Source organism: Astyanax mexicanus, chromosome 3 (assembly GCF_023375975.1).
Source record: "Astyanax mexicanus isolate ESR-SI-001 chromosome 3, AstMex3_surface, whole genome shotgun sequence".
NCBI classification, from domain to species: Eukaryota; Metazoa; Chordata; class Actinopteri; order Characiformes; family Acestrorhamphidae; genus Astyanax; species Astyanax mexicanus.
In genome coordinates, this window is record NC_064410.1 from 43657879 (window position 1) to 43678515 (window position 20637).

Below are 20637 nucleotides of genomic sequence, written 5' to 3' on the forward strand. Positions count from 1 at the left end.
ATTCCAAATACAAATATTGTCATTTAGAGAATTTATTTGTAAGAAATGAGAAATTGCCAGAATATAAAAAGATACAGAGCTTTCAGACCTCAAATAATGCAAAGAAAACAATTTCATATTCGTAAAGTTTTAAGAGTTCAGAAATCAATATTTGATTAAATAAACCTGGTTATTATTCACAGTTTTCATGCATCTTGGCATGTTCTCCTCCACCAGTCTTACACACTGCTTTTGGATAAATTTATACCACTCCTGGTGCAAAAATTCAAGCAGTTCAGCTTGGTTTGATGGCTTCTGATCATCCATCTTCCTCTTGATTATATTCCAGAGATTTCTTTGGTAAAATCAAGGAAACTCATCATTAGTATTATATATTATATTATATATTATATTAAATATATTATTTAATGAACATCACATATAGATTCTATGTGATGGTAAAGAATCAGTAGCTTCATGTCTGTCTTAAAGATGGAGGCTGTGTTGTTTAGTGTGGTGCACTGGTGCTTGTCTCTCTCTTTGTCTCTGGTTTGGTGCAATGCCAGTCTAAATGGAGGTCACCGTTCCCTCTTTGTCTGACCCACTTAGAAATAGAAAGTACCTTTTAAAAGTGTAAGTTCCTCAAAGGAAGAATGCTCACGGTCGACCCCGTTGTTCTGCTTTCCTCAAATGCCAGAGCTAGAAAACTAATATCAGTTCTGTCTTCTGAAGAAATTTAGAGCTTGAATATTTTTTTTTTACATAACGTATATTGTTTGTATGTAATTGTGTATTTGTGTTGTGTTGGATTGCATGGGTGCGGTGGGAGTGGGAGGATTCTTACATATAGAGAAAAAACACAATTTAAATAACTGCATTGTTGTAGGCTATGTCCCAAACTGCACAGTTATACCTTATATATATATATATATATATATATATATATATATATATATATATATATATATATATATATATATATATAATAAAATAAATAGTGCCCTACTGTTTCTTTTACTATTGCAATATAAAAAGTACAAAAGTGTGTGGTTTGGGATGCAGGCATGGGCTTCAAAGCTGGAGGAGAGATGACTGAACTAAAAAACAAACATGTTTGATTTTTACTTTGTATTTATTGGGAGTAAATAGTTAATGGTGCATTTGCTTCATAGTGAAGGTAAATATTCCTGTATTACCATGAGCTTTCTTCTTTTCCTTAGAAAACTGATAATTTGAAAAAAAAGAGTGTCTAGTAGAACTAGAATTGTTGATGAAGCATGGATTGGTGTGAAGCATGATAAGTTATAATTCTTAATTAGTTCAGGCTTCCTAAAAGTTTTTCGACACTTGGCTTTGCTGTGCTCATTTTTCACAGGATAGAAAGTCGAATGGTGTGTGGGTTCACTGTGGTCGTCTGCCTCACTCTACCTCCAGTCGAGGTACGACACTTCTGAGGTGTTATAGCAGCTACTTCTATGTGTTTAGCATTAAGCAATTCTTATACAGATTATTTTACAGCCCTGGTTCAACACAAACCATTAGGAAATCAGTAATTTTCCCATTTTTATTTTGTATGAGATTAAAGTATTGTGGCATGTCAATGTGAGCAGAGTAAAGCTACCAGACCATAGTCCCATTGAGAAAACAAGCAGAGATTCTCTTCTGAAATGGCGGCTCCATCAGTGGAGCTCTTATCCACCCTCCACTCCAAACTCAAGCTGTGAGCTCCCAAGCCCCCCTCAACCATGCTCACCTCCACCTCAGTATTCTTCGTCATATCTGAATAAATAACCTAAACGTCATTGATTGTGGCATTTGGAATTGACAAATAAGTCAAAATCTCAAGGAAGTTATCCATATTTTGTATTACTCAGACATATTTAGTGAATGTTTTGAAATACAGCTGGCAGAGACAGATCTAGGTTAAAAGCTGTTGGTTCTCTTCTCTCTGGTGGGAATGAGCTGCCAGATGAAACTGCTGTGCTTTAATGTTCCAGATTAAACATGAAATCAGAGAGCGATTTCTCTCCTTTCTCCAGTTACAGATGGGTATTATGGGATGTTAACAGTGTAAACAGAACTGCAGATAGTTCAGGCAGATACGCAGGAATTTAAATTTGGCTCCTCATAGAAGACGGGGGTGGGAGGCAAAGCATATGTTTGCTTTCCCTTTAATAACCAATAACAGTGGCTGTGCACTTTTATTAAATTATATTTTAGGATATTTTACAAACAGGCAACATCTAACATAACATAACATATCCGCAAACTTTTTATATAGACCTGTTTTATATTATGTCATTGGTCTGCACTGAATGTGGATGTGAAATGCTTATCTGTTCACAGGGTCAATTCTAGCCAGACACTGCCGGTCACGATCATTAACACCCACTGCGATCACTGTCCACTGTGGATGGTAATGCCTTCTATGATGTATTACCAGTAAACACATGACCCTATGGATAGAGAAATGTTAAATACCCACACAACTTGAGCATGTTGCTCAGTGATCAGCCTTACTCACAAGATAACACCTGAAAACTTATACAGGTGAAGTTCTTCTCAAGCCATCTACTTTGGCTAACAGTTTATAATTAATTTACAAACTTATATTCCATGACTTTTAATTGAAGTATTTTAGTATCATTAATACTTAATTAATGAATCCTAAAAATACTTAATGCTTAATTAATGCTAAACATCAGTCAATCCATTAAGGTTTCATTATTATAATATTTGTCCTTGGCCTAATAAAATCTTTAAAAAGTATGAGGATCAGTAAAAAAAAAAAATCTTTATGCCATTTGTAATTGCTTAGTGGGAAGGGGGTATAAAGTTTACAGTAGTAGTAATACATTGATATTGTTGGCCTCTTTATTGGAATATTGATAGATTATAAATAAATGCATGTTACAGCTATACATGCTGTGTATTTGATGTCAGTGGATTCAGAAAAATCTATATTTATATTTTCTAGATTTTTTTTATCAGCAGTAAGGTCTCTATAGTAGACGTCTGCATGCATTTTGAATTTATCATTAAAATTATAATAATTAATACAGTAATCTATAGTGATGTGTATATATACACAACCTCGCTGCAAAAATGTATTTTAAATAAACAAACAAACAAAAAATACAGGAATATCCTGTATATTGCAGCAGTTGTGTTGTTGTGAGTGGCAACACTATACTGAAGAAGCCAAATAATGAATGAATTTTCATTGCAATTTGTGTTGTTGTTTTTACAGCACACTGTGCAATAACACATTTCCCATCTCACCCTCTGCAACAACAGTGACATCTGAGGGTTAAATTCTTGCCAAGTGAGAGCTGGAATCTTGCACTTTGTCATGCAAATGTTATGCTCCTGTACTGTGCGCCGTTAGACACAACACAGATGCACCCTCTGCCTTTGATCGGAATTTGGTCCTTGTCTTTCCTCCTAAGGAACGAGACTAATGTAATATGTGAAAATGAATTGGTCTTTTCAGGAGACAGCCCTGGCAACAAGCCCAGCCATTATTCCTTAACCAGTTCCAGTGGGTTGCAGTCGTCTGCCCGCCTCCTATCTGCAACTCCCTTGCCCTGCTTTTAGCTGTGACAACACCCCCACCCCCACTACCCCTGCTACATACACACACACACACACACACACACACACACACATGCATGAATACACCTACATTACACTCACACCCAGAGGTCAGGCATCCTCCACTGAGAGAGCAGCCCTCTGATTATTGGACCCCATAACCCATCCACACCTCATTCCATCATGATGATAAACTGATGTGTGGGCTTTGTGCAGCCAGGTCGTGATTATAAGACTCAATTTATGTGTGTGTGTGTGTGTGTGTTTGTAGCTTGATGTGTTTGTTGATCCACAAATGAACCTGAAGGGGGCGGGCGGCCTACAGCTGCATTTACATCTATCTGCCTACTATTGGCACTTTTTACACCCACAACACTATACTACTCACATCTCTCTCTCTCTCTCTCTCTCTCTCTGTCTTTCTCTCTCTCTGAGTAATATCCCTTAATTCGCAGACCATCATGTGCTTCCCGGTGTAATCAGACCGAGGGATGAATGTATGTTTATGCACCTCATCTGACCCTTTGACGGTCATTTCCATGCAACACATGTTAAATGAAAACAGCTACAGGCTTTATGGCCCGCAGCCTCGCTCCACCGCCCTCGTCCTCCTCACGGATGGACGGCTAAGATTGGCAGCAGTCCCAGATGAGGAATTAAATGAAGGCTGCAAAGTGAGCTGTTATTCTCGCCCTGACTGGAGGGACTTCACCCACCGAGGACACAGCCTCATTCTTATTTTTACCGTCTTCATTAGTATTCTCTCTCTCTCTCTCTCTTTCTCTCTCTCTCTTTCTCTCTTTCCGCTCACCCTCGCTTCATGACTCTCCTCATGGAACCATCAGCAGCTCCCTCTCCCATATGAGCAGTGTGTGAAATAGATGCTCCATTGAATTGGGTCGGGACTCGACCCCTGCTGGCTTCATTAAACGCAGCGTACCTGCCAGCTATGCATAGACTGGAACGGCACAAATCAAGGCTACAGTACTGTGGAGGAACATGTCTGTGAGGAATTATTGTTAGAATAATTGTGATAATGTCGGTATGTCAGTATGTTTGTTTAGGTTAATAGCATTTAGTTTAGATTTAGCAGCGGTTTCACAGGTGGAGTGTTATTCACCTTCTTGGTGTTGGGTTAGAGGGTTGATAAGGGTGAGGTGCCATTTGAAAAGAGGAATTGCTTGCTTGGTGTTTTTTTATGCTCTCCTCTGTTCTATATAATGTTTGCTTAAAAAGATGATTGCCTGGCCTGGCACAAAACAATTCTACTAAAAATTTGCTTTGGTGGAGATTATTGTGACATATTTTTTACAAATTTGTCAATAAAGGGCCAAAATGCTACATATTACTAACATTATTATCCTTGTGGTTCACTGCTAATGTTTGTGTAAGTTTATGTTTTTTTTGTTTCCATAATTAATCTAGCCATATTTTCTAGCCTTAAAACAGTTTTTTTTGTTACTGTTGCTTTAAGACACATATATGTATAGTATATGTAAATGAGCTTGTTGAGCTTGTTAAACCTTTTCTGTTTTGTGGCTTATTAAAAAAAAACAGTCTTACCTCTTCTTTTAATTTCAGCATGAATGGGCAGGTCTAAATTGACTGTAAATGGTGCTGATAAAGAGTGAATTTTAATAAGAGTTCATAAGAATAAGAATTACCACCCCAAAACTTCGCAAAATTCCTATGATAATGAAATTTCAGCAGAAGAAAATGTGAAATGAAGAGATACTTTTCTTTTAGCAGAATTGTCTATAAAGTCATTTGCAGTTTTTACAGCTGTTTGCTGTTCAAGATGCCAGGCAGGATCAGCAGAAGCCACCAAATGAAGACATTGATGAGTGCTTAAACTAATGAAACATTCCATTTTCAAACATACCGCAGATGCGTGATACTTTCCATCAATCTTTTTTTTTTTTTTCGGTTGAGAGATATTTTAGCTTCACAACCTCATCCTATGGTAATGATCTTTTTGCAGTATTTGGGTGTTATAAATGTTTTTTATAAATCTTTTTTAATTAGGAGAACATGAGTAAAAAACACATAAAAACACAGAGGATGGAAAACGCGTTAATGCTACCATGCTTGAGATTGTCAACATGAATGAGGTTGTGATCAGTCGGATAAAACAGATGCAGCCTGACTGCATTTTCAGTATTTTTGGTGTGCACATAGGCATAAAGTATGACTATTTTTGGACCAATCTCTTGTTAAAGAGAATTCCGTTAGTGTAGTGTAGTAAAACATGTTAAAAAGTACTTACTTTTGTTGAATAGCCCACCTCCACTCTCCTACAGCTTTCTGTGACAGTCATTTGCCCAGCACTCTATACAGCGGCCGTATCGGGGCTTATTTTGCCCTTAGAAATTGTGTTTTCCGCCGTTATCCAGGCTCAAAGTAGCTCCACACCTCCTTGGTAGAATCCGGAGAGCTCTGACATTTAAATCGAGGCATTAACAACTTAAAAATTGCTCAAGAATCTTAATAAAAAACACTGTGAATATCCCATAACGCTAGCTTCAGCTCCAGGAGCCGCCATCACTGTTCTGATAATAACATAGATATGTATACATGGACTCCGCATAGCCTGCCTCCTGGTGCCGGCTGCTACAAAAAGCGATTTATCGATGCGTCCGTTGTACAGAGTGCTGGAATTACTGTATCTCAGGAAGCTGTAGGAGAGCCGAGGTGGGATATTCAACAATGGTAAGTAGTTTTTAATCATGTTTTACTACACTCACAGTACATTTTACATCGGAGTTCTCATTTCTTAAAAAAAACACAAAGAAGAACAGGTGTGAAAATGTTTGTTGCATTGTTTAAAATGGATTATATTTAAAAGACAGAAATTGTATTGGAACTGAATATTTTTTGAAGATGTTTAGCAAGTCACTAATAGATTAGATTCCGCTCTTTAGCTTCAGCATGTTTTAGTAGTGCTACTGGCATGCTCTAGAAGGAGCAGAGACGGGCAGGCTGCCTATTGGCTCAGCAGAGCAGCGCAGTTTGATGCACTGGGGATGTCAACAAAGGATTTGCAGGGAGGAGGTCCGTCTTTGGCTTCGAACGGATCAAATGGCCCTGTAATGTTGCTAGGATGTCAGTACAGGGATTTGTGTGTAAGTGTGTGTGTGTAGACTGCTAGAGAGTGAGTTGCCGGGGTGTTTGTGTGTGTGTGAGAGAGAGAGAGAGAGAGAGACAGAGAGAGAGAGAATCTTTCTCTTTCTCATGCCAGGGGGAGAAAAAGGAAGATACGAAGAAAAAGATACCAAGAAAGAGAGAGGGAGTATTCAAAAGAGAGGCAATTAGATTGAAATTTAGAGAGATGAAAAGATAACCTAAGGACAGAAAATTAAAGGTCAGAATCATTGGGAAAAAGAGGCAGAGAAAGAGAGAGAGGGAGCGAGAGAGAGCAGGGTGATTTGGAAAGATCAAAAGTCGCTTGTCAGGTCAGATTGCTTCTCTGATTACTCCTGTTCCTCCAAAATGGACGAGGGATAAAAATTCAGAGGATGGGGGAAAAAAACAATGTTGCTATCTTCTGTCCTTTATGGCTGAGACTTTTTATAGATGCGGGAATAAGATACTCTCACTGTGGAATACATTTTTACCCCTCCACCCTCATCCCCTACTCTCCATCATTGTTTTTCTCATCCTAATACTCTCATTTATTTGGAGCCCAGTGGCACCCTCAGCCTTGTTGGAAAGCATTTTGCAGAAAAAAACGACTGAACTGAGCAATATGAGATTCACAGCATTTTCAGAACACAATATGTCTCATGACGCTGTTTCTCTGTGGAACAAAGTTGGATCAACATACATTGCATGTTCCAAACATGTAAAACGGCCAATCAGAGAGGTCTTTGTTTTGGCATGCTGAAAAAGGGGAGGCAACTGCCTAAAACCCTGTGGATTTATCTTACTCTGAAAGGTTCATTTTTTGTGTCGGAATATCAAGTGTTCGCTATTACTGACTATAATTTAGTTAAATATAAACAAAACTTGGGTTGCGGTCAAAATGATAAAAATTGCTAATGTGATCACAGATGAGCAGATAAGCTGGCAATCCGGGTTAGATTTCCCAAAAGCCTCTTTACACAAAGATGATGCTGAAATGGTCAAACAGGCATTGCTTTCTCAAACAGCTAAGATGATCTTAACATTTAAAGGTGACCTAGAATAGGAAATAGTGTATTTTTTTTTTTGGCACAGATAATTATTCAGAGAAAATAGGCGAGTTTCGAACCCCCACTGTTTCATATCAGTTTTGATTTGTTTTATTTATGTCTTTATGGGAATGTGGGAGCGCATACTTGCACATGAGAAAGCAAAAGCAGAGTAAGGAGAAAACAAAAAAAGCAAATGCTAGCCTTTTACTATTTCTTCTCTTTGACATCTGTTCCCTCACAAATAAACTGGTCTACCTCAGCTGATCATCAAACTGGAGCTAAACACACATTAGAAAGGAAATGTTAACCCTAAAATCTAAACCCAGGCAGGGTAGTGGGGACAAGGCTAAAATCTAACCAGCTACTGTCTCTTTTAGCATGCTAACAGCACATTGCTTTGTCCCATTGTTAATACTCTGCTTTAGTATTTGATGTGTGCTGATAAGGAGTGAATTTTAATAAATGTTCATAAGAATTACCACCCAAAGCTTCGCAAAATTCTGTACAATTATGAAATTTTTGTAGAAGAAAATGTAAAATTGAAAGATTCTTTGCTTTTAGCAGAACTGTCTATTCAGTCATTTTTACAGGCAGTTTTTATGGCTGTTTGCAGTACAAGATGTCTGGCAGGATGAGCAGTACCAACCAAATGAAGGCACTGATTAGTGCTTTAACTAATGAAACGCCATATTTTCAAACAGCCGAAGATGCTTAATACTTTTCATCAATCTTTTTTTTTTTTTTTGGTTGAGGGATATTTTTGCTTCACAACCCCATGCTGAAGATTGCAGCAGTGTGGAGAAATTGAAGAGTGAAACATGAAAACGACAGCTCAAAAAGAGTTAGCACCAATCCCCAGTTCACCCTGTGTTTACTGAGTGGTTTTGTTGAAGGCTTTTAACAGAATAGAGTTTTTCTCTTACACTCTTGACACAGTCCATAAATAACCAGTAAGGCCTACACTCTTTAACAATAGGCCTACAGGGTTCTTTGGAGCGATGCCAGAGAAGGACCAAGAAAAAAATAGAAGCTTTCCTGTAAATGAGATGAGTGGGTGAGTGATGAGTTATTTTCAAGAACCTCTACAAGCCATTTTAGAACCTTTATTAAACTGCAACATGTGTCTAAATGTTAGTGGACACCTCTTTTAACTCATTTAATACATTCAGCTATTCTTTCAGGTTGCACCCATTGCTGAAACAGATGTGCAAACTGTCTCTCACACACACAGAGCTTGTCAAGTCCCTGTAGAGTGAATTATTGCTAATAGAATTGGACACCCTGGAGCCAATAAACATGGGCCCATTGGCACCACGCCTAATGCCAGGCATGGGCTAGAGCAAGAGGTATAAGGTCCACAAGCTTTGAGTTATGGAGATGTGGAAGGAGCTGTGTTTTCTGCAATGATGGTGCTCCATCTAATACTTTGAGGAAGACTTAATTAGATAATTAGGGATGAGCTAGGGTTGTAATCATCCAACATCCTGATTTCACTAAATTCTTGCTCCTGTTACTGAATGCAATCACATCCTCACGCCAATGCCTCAAAATTTAGTAGACAAAAGCAGGATCAACTCTTTTTAATTCATTTGATTACAAAAGAAAGAGTGATTGAGCAGGGGTTCCAATACATTTGTCTATTAGAAATGTTGGCCTGTAACATCTGGACCTTTGCAGATCTCACAGCACACAGAAGTCAAAAGGCGGAGCTAATCCCCCCAAAAAGCCGTCAGGACCAGGCTGGAGGCAGTGAGGATAAAAAGGGTTGGAAAAAAACAGTATCTAAGAGCAGAGAAGGTGTGTAAGTGAAAGTCAGGTAAAAGGTGGAAGCTGGTGGTCGAGACATGAGTCTCCTGGTAAAACTTGTCCTGTGGCTTCCACTTCAGGGCAATTTCTGCTTTTAGCAACAATTTTAGACCCCCAGTGTTGACCGAGCGTGGGCAGTGGTCTCAGTGGTGCTTCAGTAGTTGGCATGCGTGGTTATTGTCCACAGAGTTGCGGCTTTGATACCCACATCCTCCAAGCTGCCACCACTGGACCCGTGAACAAAGCATTGCTCCAGGGGTGCTGCAGAATGACTGACTCCGGCTTTATAGACCAAAATATGCAACAATAGAGACTTTGATGTAGTGTATAAATATAATAATGATTGTACATAACCCTAATTAAGGAACAGCCCTTGTAAAAGAAAAATGTATTTAAGTATATTTTTTAAAAGTACATACTTTTTAAAATTAAAATATGTACTTAAATACATACTAAATGTACTATTTTGGAACTACTTATGGCAACTTAAGGATATTTCAGGTGTAATTAAGCTATATTTTAACACAACAAAAAAGCATTGAAATATGCTTTTGAGTGTTTTTTTTGTACGTCTGCAAACTTAAATAGATTTAAGTTTGTGTTTTTAAACACCTTTTTATACACTTTAAGTATATTGTAAATCTACGACTTTGTGTATTGATGCACATATTGTGTATGTGCACATACTGTGTACACCTTAATGCTACTAGGAAAAAAATACACTAAAGTGCACTTTAAGCAGTATTTAATGCCACTAAATATACAGTATTTTTTATCAACACATTGTAAAATTTAAAGCATGGTTTAAAAATAAATTTATGGAAATACAGATAAAGTATATTTAATGTGTATTTTCATAAAATATACTAAATTGAAAATGCACTTTTAGTATTCTTTACCTAATTTAAACATACATACTTAATGCGCTTAATTATACTTCTATTTCACATGGGGGAGCTAGGGCTCTGAGATATACTGAAAAACAGGTGAAGTGAAGTATATATATCAGAAAGATGGGTGTTAAAGATCTCCATGTTCCTTGCTCCTCTTTGCATTCTTCTCTCTCTCTCTCTCTCTCTCTCTCTCTTTCTCTCTCTCTTTTCTTCTCGTGCACTCTCAGGCTGGAGTTAAGGAGCTACTCAGGCAGTTTTGGCTTAAAGCTCCACTTCTAAAGGCATTAAGCTCTAAAGACGAGTTAAAGATGAGTTGGGCCGATAAGGCTGGCGTGACACCTCTGGGTGTGAGTGATGACATTGAGGACCTGTGGAACGCTGCTCTTCAGAGTACATTAGCACTCTCTCCTGTTCTGTGAGAACTGAGTGCACTTCACTTTTCACATTGATGTTACTCACAGTGCTCACAGCCTCCCTCACTCTCTGACTATGTTGTTCAGCTTTTTTTTAAACAGTTGTTTGGCAAAAAGAAGAGTTCACACAGTTTTCCATTTTACGCTAAGGCTAGCAGATCAGCCATGACATGCTTAATGGTTAAAGTTCATTTCTCCAGGTTTAATTTGCACTGTAGGAGGCTGATGTAATCCATGAATAATAAAAGGTCGCACCACAACAATTAGCCTTAAACTGCATGCCTCAGTCATCACACTGTTTACTTTAACTGTGTTGAGTTATTAGATAGTCTCAAACAGGCTTGCTTAAGAGGCTTGCTAACACTTAGGGCCATATTTTAGTGCTCTATAGGCGAGCCATCAACGGCGCACGGTGCAGGTGGATGTAGGGCAAGTTATGTGTCTTTGTTATCGTGAGAAAGCGAAAAATACAAATTCTCTTAATTAATTAGGAGTGTATTTTGGGTGTAACGTGAAGTAAACCAGCGTGTCACTTGCCACTCCCTTGAAGAGCCAGCTGCGCTCTGACTTTGGCGGATTGGTATTTTAACAGCACAACGCTTTTGCTCTTCTCAGCAGAAGAATCTGACCTGCTTGTTCCCTCTGTAAAGGTGCACAAGTAGATACAGTAATTTACAGGAACATTAATGTAATTTTATTTTGTATTGTTGTTGATGTAATAGTTGGGTATGTGCACTGCCACATGTCCATGTGTGTGTGTGTTTAACAAGCAGCGGTGTACGCAGCGCACATGTGTAGCTAAGATAGCTAAGATATGGATGTCTGATGGTTGACTGTTGTCAGGGTTTAAATCAGTCAGTGGAGCACCTGTGTTTTCCGCTGCCAAAACAGCAACATGCCTGCAATTTACCTAAGCCCACCTAATTTCCAGACCACCACGTCCATCGACATAAGACCACCATGACCATCGACGTAAGATAGCAATGAGCATCGCAATGCACAGGGTGTGAGATAGGGCCCAATATCTCTTAATGTGCAGTGGTAGGTGGCATAGCTGAAGTATTAATACGTAAAGCATCAAGTACTTATTAGGCAAATAAACAATTAGTTTTTTTTAGTTTTTTTTTCCATCTGAGCAAGCCAGAGGTGGCAATAGCAAATGAAACCTTTCTTAAAGCAACATTATGTAGCATTTTTTAATTTAAAAAACAGCTTTAAAATCAATTTGATGCTCCGCTGACATGTAATAAGTAGAATAGTATCTCTACCACTTAAAATCTTCCACTATGCAACTCTTATAAGGTGACCGGTGTAACACTGATAAGAGCTGCATAATGCTGCATAATCCAAATTTGTGCAAATTTGTGTAAAACCCTGTCATTTTACTCTGCTGCATCAGTCTGCATGCTTCTTTCACTCTTAGTGTTGGTTCTGTATCTCTCCGCTTGTACAGAAATACATTTGTAGGAGTGGCTCAAAGTGTGAATTAAACATCTTGAGCCCAGGAGGAAGTCAAACAAATTCTCTTGCTTATGCTGTTTTACAGCTGGAGGAAGAAAGATTGGGGGAACCGAGATTTAAATGAGGGACCCATCCTCCTCTGGTAAAAAAACAATGTTTATGACCACATGATGGTTGTTAATCTGAACTAATAACAATAACAGTAAAGAGAATGAGTGATTGCATGCAAATAGTGAGACAACAGAACCGACATTGTAGTTTACCACAGTTTATAATTAGTCTAAATAGTGGATTTTTGTTTTCTCCTGTATAAATTCTGTATAAATTCTTTTCATATCGAGTACCACTAGAAGACCACAAGAAGCAACCCTCAGACAGCAACTGCCAGACTATCACTTTATAATTTATCTTCAGTCATCCTTTAATTACAGTCTGCAACCTGAGCATGCTCCAACTTAGATAGGGTGGAAATGCTGCGCCAGACAACGTGCATCAGACAGCCTAATGAAAACAGCATGATGCAGTGATGTGTCTGCTGGATGGGCCAGCACTCACGCACTCCAACATAAGCACTGGGCCCGCCGCCAGAGTAAGCAGCTTCTGTACGCCACTTGCTGTCGTTGTTGTTGTTGTTTTTTCTCCTCTGTTCTCTTTGGGTCTCAGCTTTGATGTCTGAAATACATCTCATCATAAGTCAAGATCTAAACGACGGTCTGCAGAGTCGTGACATGTGCAGAATGTCTGCGTCTATGAGAGAGCTAATATTGAAAAGACCAGACTGGGGTCAAAGATGTAAGTGGCGTGGTTCAATTGGTCAGGAGTGCATGTGGATTTGAGGGAGACAGCATACGTTAATATGAGCCGCTTGTGCTGGATGGGAGCGGTTGTGTAAGAGCTAGAAATCCTCGGAGCGTACAGGCCTGGGAGGGCTTTTTATAGCAGTTTTCTTGTTCTTCATCTCTCTCAGCTGGAGATAATTCTCTCCAGAGTACGGAGGACACGAGGTAAGAAAATCAAATCGGACAGGCCACCAGCATGCGTAACCGTACCACACAAAAAATGATCACGGCCCGACACTGATACAGACGGGAGCTTAGTATAGTGTTATTTGATCGCTATATATTTTTTACACTTATGTAAGCTTACTTAGCTCAAATTCTATCTTGTTTGCAGTTTATCTTCCCATCATCATCAAGGTGGCATAAAATACACACAAACAGTTGGAAGGCAGAAAAGGGTATAAAAGCTACACTCTTAAGTATACTATATGGATGGATGGATGGATGGATGGATGGATGGATGGATGTAAATATGGAGTTGGAAAGTTTTGACAAATTCTCTGGAAGAGCTGGAGAGAAGGCACTATTGCTGGAGAGAAGGCCTGCAATTTCTATTCTAAGTCATCCCAAAGATATTGGATGAGTTGAAGTCAGGACTCTTTACAGGCCAGTCAAGTTCTTTTACACCAAACTTACCCAACTATGCCTTTGTAGACCATTCTTAATGGATTAGGGAACAGTATTGCCTGAACATAAAAGGCCTTCCCCAAACTCTTCAAAAATAAAACAGTTGTCCAAAATCTCATTAAGATTTTTCCTTAAGTATGAACCTTAAGAGAAGATTTTCCGTGTTCACTGAACACGGCTTTTTTAGAGTTTTTTTGAGTTTTAGAGTTGCTAACTTTGTGATTTTTGTTTCTCGATTTCTAGATCTTTTAAGACCCATCTAACAAATTATATTTAAAAAGTACACCCTCCTCTTACTCAGACTTAAACTTGCAAACAGTGTGAACAGTAAACAGTTTACAGTTTATTCCCATTATTGAACACCTGAAAACATATTTGTGGCACTTCTGCTTAATAAATTAACAAATGCTGAGTCATGCTATATAGCTCATTAATCTCAAATAATTGGCCATATTCTGTTTTTTTCTGGTTTAAGGTAAGGTTTTGTGTCCTTTAAATAATTCTATGGGATTAGAGTGTAAGGGATTTTATGCAACACTTAAGGGATTACTTAATGGAAACTTTATACTTAAGGGAATATTTAAAGGGATTATGATGATTTCCCGTAAGAAAACCTGTAGATAACATTTTTTCTGCAACAAACTTATCTTTAAGAGACGGTTAAGCTATTGCAGAGATATTCCTCTGGAGGTGTCCTATACAGCTGACATTGCTTTTCAGGCATCAGGCCTCACTACCTTAATTCTATTTTGTATTGCTATGAGGACACTGGCCTATGTTCATCCTCACTCACAAAAAAATGTAATCTAGAAAGTTTCAGTAAATTAGCTTATAGATTCAGTGGTTTTCCGCAATCTTCTGTGGGTTTGGATGGTTTGAAATATTTAGAAAAAGAATTAGTCTGTACTGCTATAATAGCTGTTTTTGTTTGTTTGCAAAATATAATTATGGTAAACAATATTATCAGTATTGTCATTTTAAGACCATTTTATAAAATTTATATAATGATAATATAATATAATAACTTAATACTGACATACTGGCTCGCTCATGGAAAAACCTGAGATTGGTAAAACTGATTAAGGTCATGTTTATATATTGTACAATAAATCAAAAATGTAATTATTGTGGCAAGCTGAAATGCACAGTGTACATGAGAACAGGAATGCATGTGGTCAGTGTCTGATGGTAGAAGTATCTAGAGTTCTTTGAGCATTTGTGCACAGTTTCTGCTCCAGTCTTTCTTTTCTATGGCTCGTGTCCCGGCCCGGCTGGGCTCGGACGGCTGCCTGATCCATCCAGGCGGCGTGGGCGGCTGTGTTATTAATTACTGCGGATTCTTGGCTCCCGCACTGTGATTGTGTTCTCCAAACCTGTCATGAAAACATTTTCTTCGAACAGCTGCTTTTTTCTCCGTTTCGCATCTTTGGACTGATTTAAGTTAAGTTTCTGTTTCCTTTGCTCAGAGCCTGCTGGGAATGTTTGGGTCTCTTTGGAATGAGTGAGTCTCTAGAGGAGGGTGTGATTAATTTACTAATGGTTGCTCAGTACACACACATCCACACATGGCCAGACACTCAAGACACATTCCGTCTAATTACCCCTATAATGTCAGGAGAGAAATTAGAGGTCACTAGGGTTGTGCAAGTAACTGTCCAGCTGGAGTCAATGGGTCTGACCGCATAATATTTCAGATTTAAAGCAAGGTCGTGACTTCTAATTATGTTTAAATTCCCTTCAAGCTGAAGGCTTCTGGGTAGTTTTGTAATCTGTGCATAATGAAACTTGACCCTGCTTTCTGTGCAGTAATGAGGGCCTCTTCTGTCTGCGTGGTTAACCCATGCCTTGTTATCTCCATGCATTTACAATAATGTGTGTTTTTTTTTTTTTTTGACAGTTCTGACTAGGGGCCTTGGTGTTGTCGCTGTGCACACAGAGACTCGTCGCCATGGGAAAGCAGAACAGCAAGCTCAGGCCCGAGATGCTACAGGACCTGAGGGAGAACACTGAGTTTTCTGACCATGAGCTGCAGGAGTGGTACAAGGTGAGAAAGGCAATTTTAACTCAAACTAATTGTCGCTTTTACACTAAATAAAGAAACCTTCAAATGATTTCTTCAGCTCATTTTGGAGCATTTCTATTGATCCATTCAGCATGGAATTTTTACTATGTTCACATAAGATCACATTAGATCAAAATTCAAAAATGCCAAAAACATAGATTTTCTGACAGCAGAACAAAACGCTTAAGACTATACTGATTTCAGTAGTGAATACTAGAAGCTGCCCCTACAGTTCAGGCCTTAAATTTCAAAACCTGGTCAAACAAACCAGCAAAAACACTCACATTTAAAATAATACTAATTATGACAAGTGTCACATATGGAGATAATAATTGAATTTAGAGCCAAACATATTAAAGCTGGCACACATTAAAGATCCCCTAGCATGCAAAATTAAGTTTCCTTCATTTTTTTAATAAAATGGCACGGTAAAGTTAGTAAACACTGTCAAATTTTCAAACCATAGTTTTTCTTTTGTCGTGATATGACAAAACTTTTTTTTTGGAAAATATTTGAGTCTGGATTTTCTTTTGATGATGTTCAGTTCAGGGAATTATGTCAAATATGTCAGTCTTAAGGTTACGATATCAAAAACAGATTGAGGATCGCCTGTTTGAATTATGCTGTTTGCCATCAGCAGCCAGAGTCTGAGAGAGCACAATTGGTCATGATCTCTGTGGGAGATCATGGCCAACTGGGAGAACCGTGGGAGAAAATGGGAGAAAATTAGAAATAAAATAAATAACAGAAAGTTTTATATGAAATAATTATATTTAAGAGTTTATGAGATAAAAAAGAGGTTATTAAACGTTTATATGAAAATAAATGTTATGTATTGTAAATGTTAGGTAGTGACTTCTTAACTTTTTATCAAGTCAGGAGCTTGCTTGAAAGAGAGCATGCTTGCTTATAGATGCCTATATTAATAGCAAATGAAATATTGTTATATTATATATATTCATATTTTAAAACAACTCACATGATGATTTGATTTAATAGTAAATAAATCAAATTTACACAATTATAGGTAGTTTTCATTCTCATAAATGATTAGGCTCTTTCTCAATTCCTAAAATGTTCCTGGGGTTCACGTTTGTTTAAGTTTCAGCTCTTATTTTTACCTTAATTGAACTAATCTAAAATAAGTTGTTAATATTTGGATATATGAAGATATATTTTGCTTCTTCTTTATGTTTATCTGCTCCAGAGAGTCATATTCTATTGAAAGTACTTCTCTACAGTGACTAGACAAGCTGTGTTTAGTATGCATTTGCACATCTGTATCAGCAGTCGGTGCAGCTTATTGTAGCTGAATGCGTTCTTTAGAAGGTGTTTCTACAAATGCCTGGATATATAATATGGTGTATCTTGGAGCCTGGACAGTATCAGCACTTGAGAGCAGCGAGCGAGCGCATGTATTATTTCAGATAAATCCTGCAGGTTCAGCTATGTTCCTGTGGTCATAATGATGAGTTCAGCCAAAAGCTCGTATAATCATTGAGTCACATGATACTATTTATCCACACCCAGAGCCGCATGAACACGAAACATAAAAGCAGCCCTTTGCCCCAGAGATAACCAGATATAGCATCCTGTCCTGACTGTACTTCAGGTCTCTGTGTGTAGTGGTCATGGGAAATGAGCTGCACTAACAGGCTCTGTATCTCTCTGCTGTGATGGCCCTGAGGAGGCAGGGATGGCTGCAGTAAGTACGCAGCTATATGAATGGATTAGAGAATGCGTGTATTGAAATGTAAGCTCCAGTGAGTCATGCTGGCTGAAGGGCTGAAAAAGAGCTGAGTGAACACAATCCGACCTGCGTTTTAACTCGCAACCTCGCCGCTCAGGGTCAGGTAGCAAACGAGGGGATTTTCCTAGATGCTGAGCTTATTCTGTGAAGAGTCGTTCAGATAAATCACCTCGCAATCCATGGAAATTTGATGGCTTTCAGGATTTTTTATCATGGAGACTATTCTGTTTTCACAAAAGCACATGGCAATGTGAAGATAAGAGCAGGGGGAGAGTAGAGATAAAAAACAAGTCAGGTAAAGCTTGGGCTGGTAAATTAAATAACCACTTTTTGGCAGAAGGTGACTCACAGCAAGGAATGGTAAAAGATTTTTAGTCCATGCCCTATGGCTGGGGTCGGCAATAGGTGGCCCACAAGCATGAAACATCTGGAACGTGAGGTTGTTTGAACTATAATGAACGAAAATGGAAAAAAAGCTTCTCTGGAGAGCTTTTGTTTAAATTACTTCCCTGTCTCTTATTCGCACTCGGCGTGACTTTAGTTTCCGACCGTTCTCGTTTTTGCGCCCACTCTTGGGCTCCCAATCTCCTTATACAGACTTGACCATGATTAGACCATGTCCTAATTCACTAGCCGGGGCAGTTTTAGTGTATTGGATCCTGACCCTGATGATACGGGTTCGATTCCGCGTGAGAAGCGATGTGTTTATTTATTTTTCTGTTCTGCAATTGGGTTCAACAACCCTCGGGGCTAGAGAGCTACTAGTCACTCCATCCTATTACACAGGTTTTTCAACCTATGGGCCTCGGACCACTGGTGGACCGTGAAGTACCCTCCAGTGGTCCGCAGCCCCGTCTATAGGTGGAGGCAGTAGTCCGTAGTGAGCTGGTAATATAAGGAAAATCATTTAGTGTACAGTACCAGTCAAAATGTTTGTACACCTCTTCTCATTTAATGTGTTTTTTTTCTTTTTATGATTTTTTACTTTGTAAATTTAATATTGTTAATAATTAAAGTTTTACAGGAACACATGCAGAATCATTCTGTAAACAAAAAGTGTTAAACAAATCAAAATATGTTTTATAGATTCTTCTAAGTACCAGATTAGCTTTGATGACAGATCTGCACACTCTTGGTATTTTAATCTCAGTGTTTTCACGAGGTAGAGTCACCTGAAATAGTTTTCTCAGCGTCTTGAAGGAGTTCCTGGAGGTGCTGAACAATAGTTGCTGCTTTTTCTTCACGCTGTGAAGCACCAGCTCATCCCAGCTCACCATCTCAGTTGATCAGGTTTAGGTCAGGGAATTGTGGAATACAAACACTTTTTTTGTTACGTTATTCCATATTTGTTCCTTAAAAACTTCTAAATGTTTGTAAGGTAATGTTTTTTAAAAGTGGAAATGTTCCCACACATTATAACCGAGCAAGTGTCAAACTATAACTTTGGAAATATTTTAGCTTGTTGCAAAACATTGAATGTTCTGTGTAACAGTATGAGAAATAACATTAGATTTTGGTTATTTAACATCACAAACATCATTGTCATTACAATTTTACATCAAATTACTCAAATCCATGAAACCCTTTTTCTGACACCGACTTTTTTTTTGTCTTTTTAGGGGTTCCTTAAAGATTGCCCAAGTGGCCACCTAAATGTAGAAGAGTTTAAGAAGATCTATGCCAACTTCTTCCCATACGGTGATGCCTCCAAGTTCGCAGAGCACGTCTTCCGCACCTTTGATACCAACAACGACGGCACCATCGACTTCCGGGAGTTCATCATCGCTCTGAGTGTGACATCACGGGGAAAGCTGGATCAGAAGCTGAAATGGGCCTTCAGCATGTACGACCTGGACGGCAACGGCTACATCAGCCGCGACGAGATGCTGGAGATTGTGCAGGTGAGGGAGCGCTCAGGTCTCTTCAAAGTCTTTTAATGAGTTGGGGAATTCGATTTCTGTTATTAGATACTACCAGTGGCGATTGCTCTAAGACTGCAAGGGAAGCTCAGCTTCCCCTAAAATGTAAAAAAAAATAAGTGATTAAATATATACTCTTGTGTGTACATGTCACCGATTAAATATGCGCTACATCGCGCTGAACTTAGTTCAGAATCAGCTTCTTATCACTGGTAACCCCGCGGCTTTTCTCTCACTCATTCCTGCAGCTTCACAGCGCTGCTTTAAACAGTGCGGACGCTCAGCGTCCACAGACTTCAATAGCGGAGCAAAGCGCGCGGCGAAATGAGACGAGTCATTGGATAAATGCTGGGCTTTGTCCCGCCCATCGGACGCTCAGCGTCTCTGGGGGTCTATGGAGTAGTGGGCTGGCCTCGGCCGGCCTGGACGCTCAGCTTCTGCATGATTGGATGATCTGTCTGAGGCGGAGTCCCTTTTTGATTGACAGCGAAATGAGCGATCTTTTAGTGTAAAAAATCCATTTGATAGTCTTCCTTACGAAGAAAAACTTAGAGTTAAACAGCAGGGCAGATCAACTGCTCAGATTAATTTGGTGTAAAAAGGCGGGGAAAAGTAACAGGTATTTTCAGCTGTTCTGGTATGATAAAGTGAGCTGGCTGACTGGAAGTGCTGTAACAAATAAAATGTACTGATGGCCATTCCTCTTGATGAAACTATCTCAGGACATAAATTAACAGGGGCCAGTATTAAGTATTGTGTTATTATTAAAAATAATTTAAATAATTTTAATTAATAAAGGGATTATTTAAGGAAATTAAAACTGTCCAAAAAGCAAATAAATTTACCTGCATTTTTTTTCTTTACCAACTTTAAAGATTTTTGCGTAATGTTTTTTTTTACTGATCATTTAATGTTTATTCATATCATAGCGTCTTTTTTTATGTAATTGTTCAATGTAAAGAATGGGTACCTTTTTGTTGTGTAGTGAAAACTTGAAAATAATGCCTTTTGTTTACAAAAAAAAAAACATCTCAGGGAGAGTAGAATTTACGTATAAATAAAACTACATATGTTAAGATGTAGGCCGAAATTGAGCTTCCCCTCCTTGAAAGACCAGCATCC

At 38.6% G+C, this 20637-nt stretch overlaps 1 protein-coding gene across 2 annotated transcripts in view; it reads left to right on the forward strand.

Annotated features, from left to right (window-relative positions):
• hpca (hippocalcin) overlaps positions 1 to 20637 on the forward strand; it is a 55488-nt gene that overhangs the window by 26377 nt on the left and 8474 nt on the right. For both annotated transcript variants that reach the window (XM_007249326.4, XM_022683182.2), the window contains exons 2-3: positions 15682 to 15828; positions 19216 to 19497. In XM_007249326.4, the coding sequence (XP_007249388.1) occupies positions 15733 to 15828; positions 19216 to 19497 (378 nt within the window). In that variant the 5' untranslated portion in view covers positions 15682 to 15732. The remainder of the gene's footprint in view (positions 1 to 15681; positions 15829 to 19215; positions 19498 to 20637) is intronic.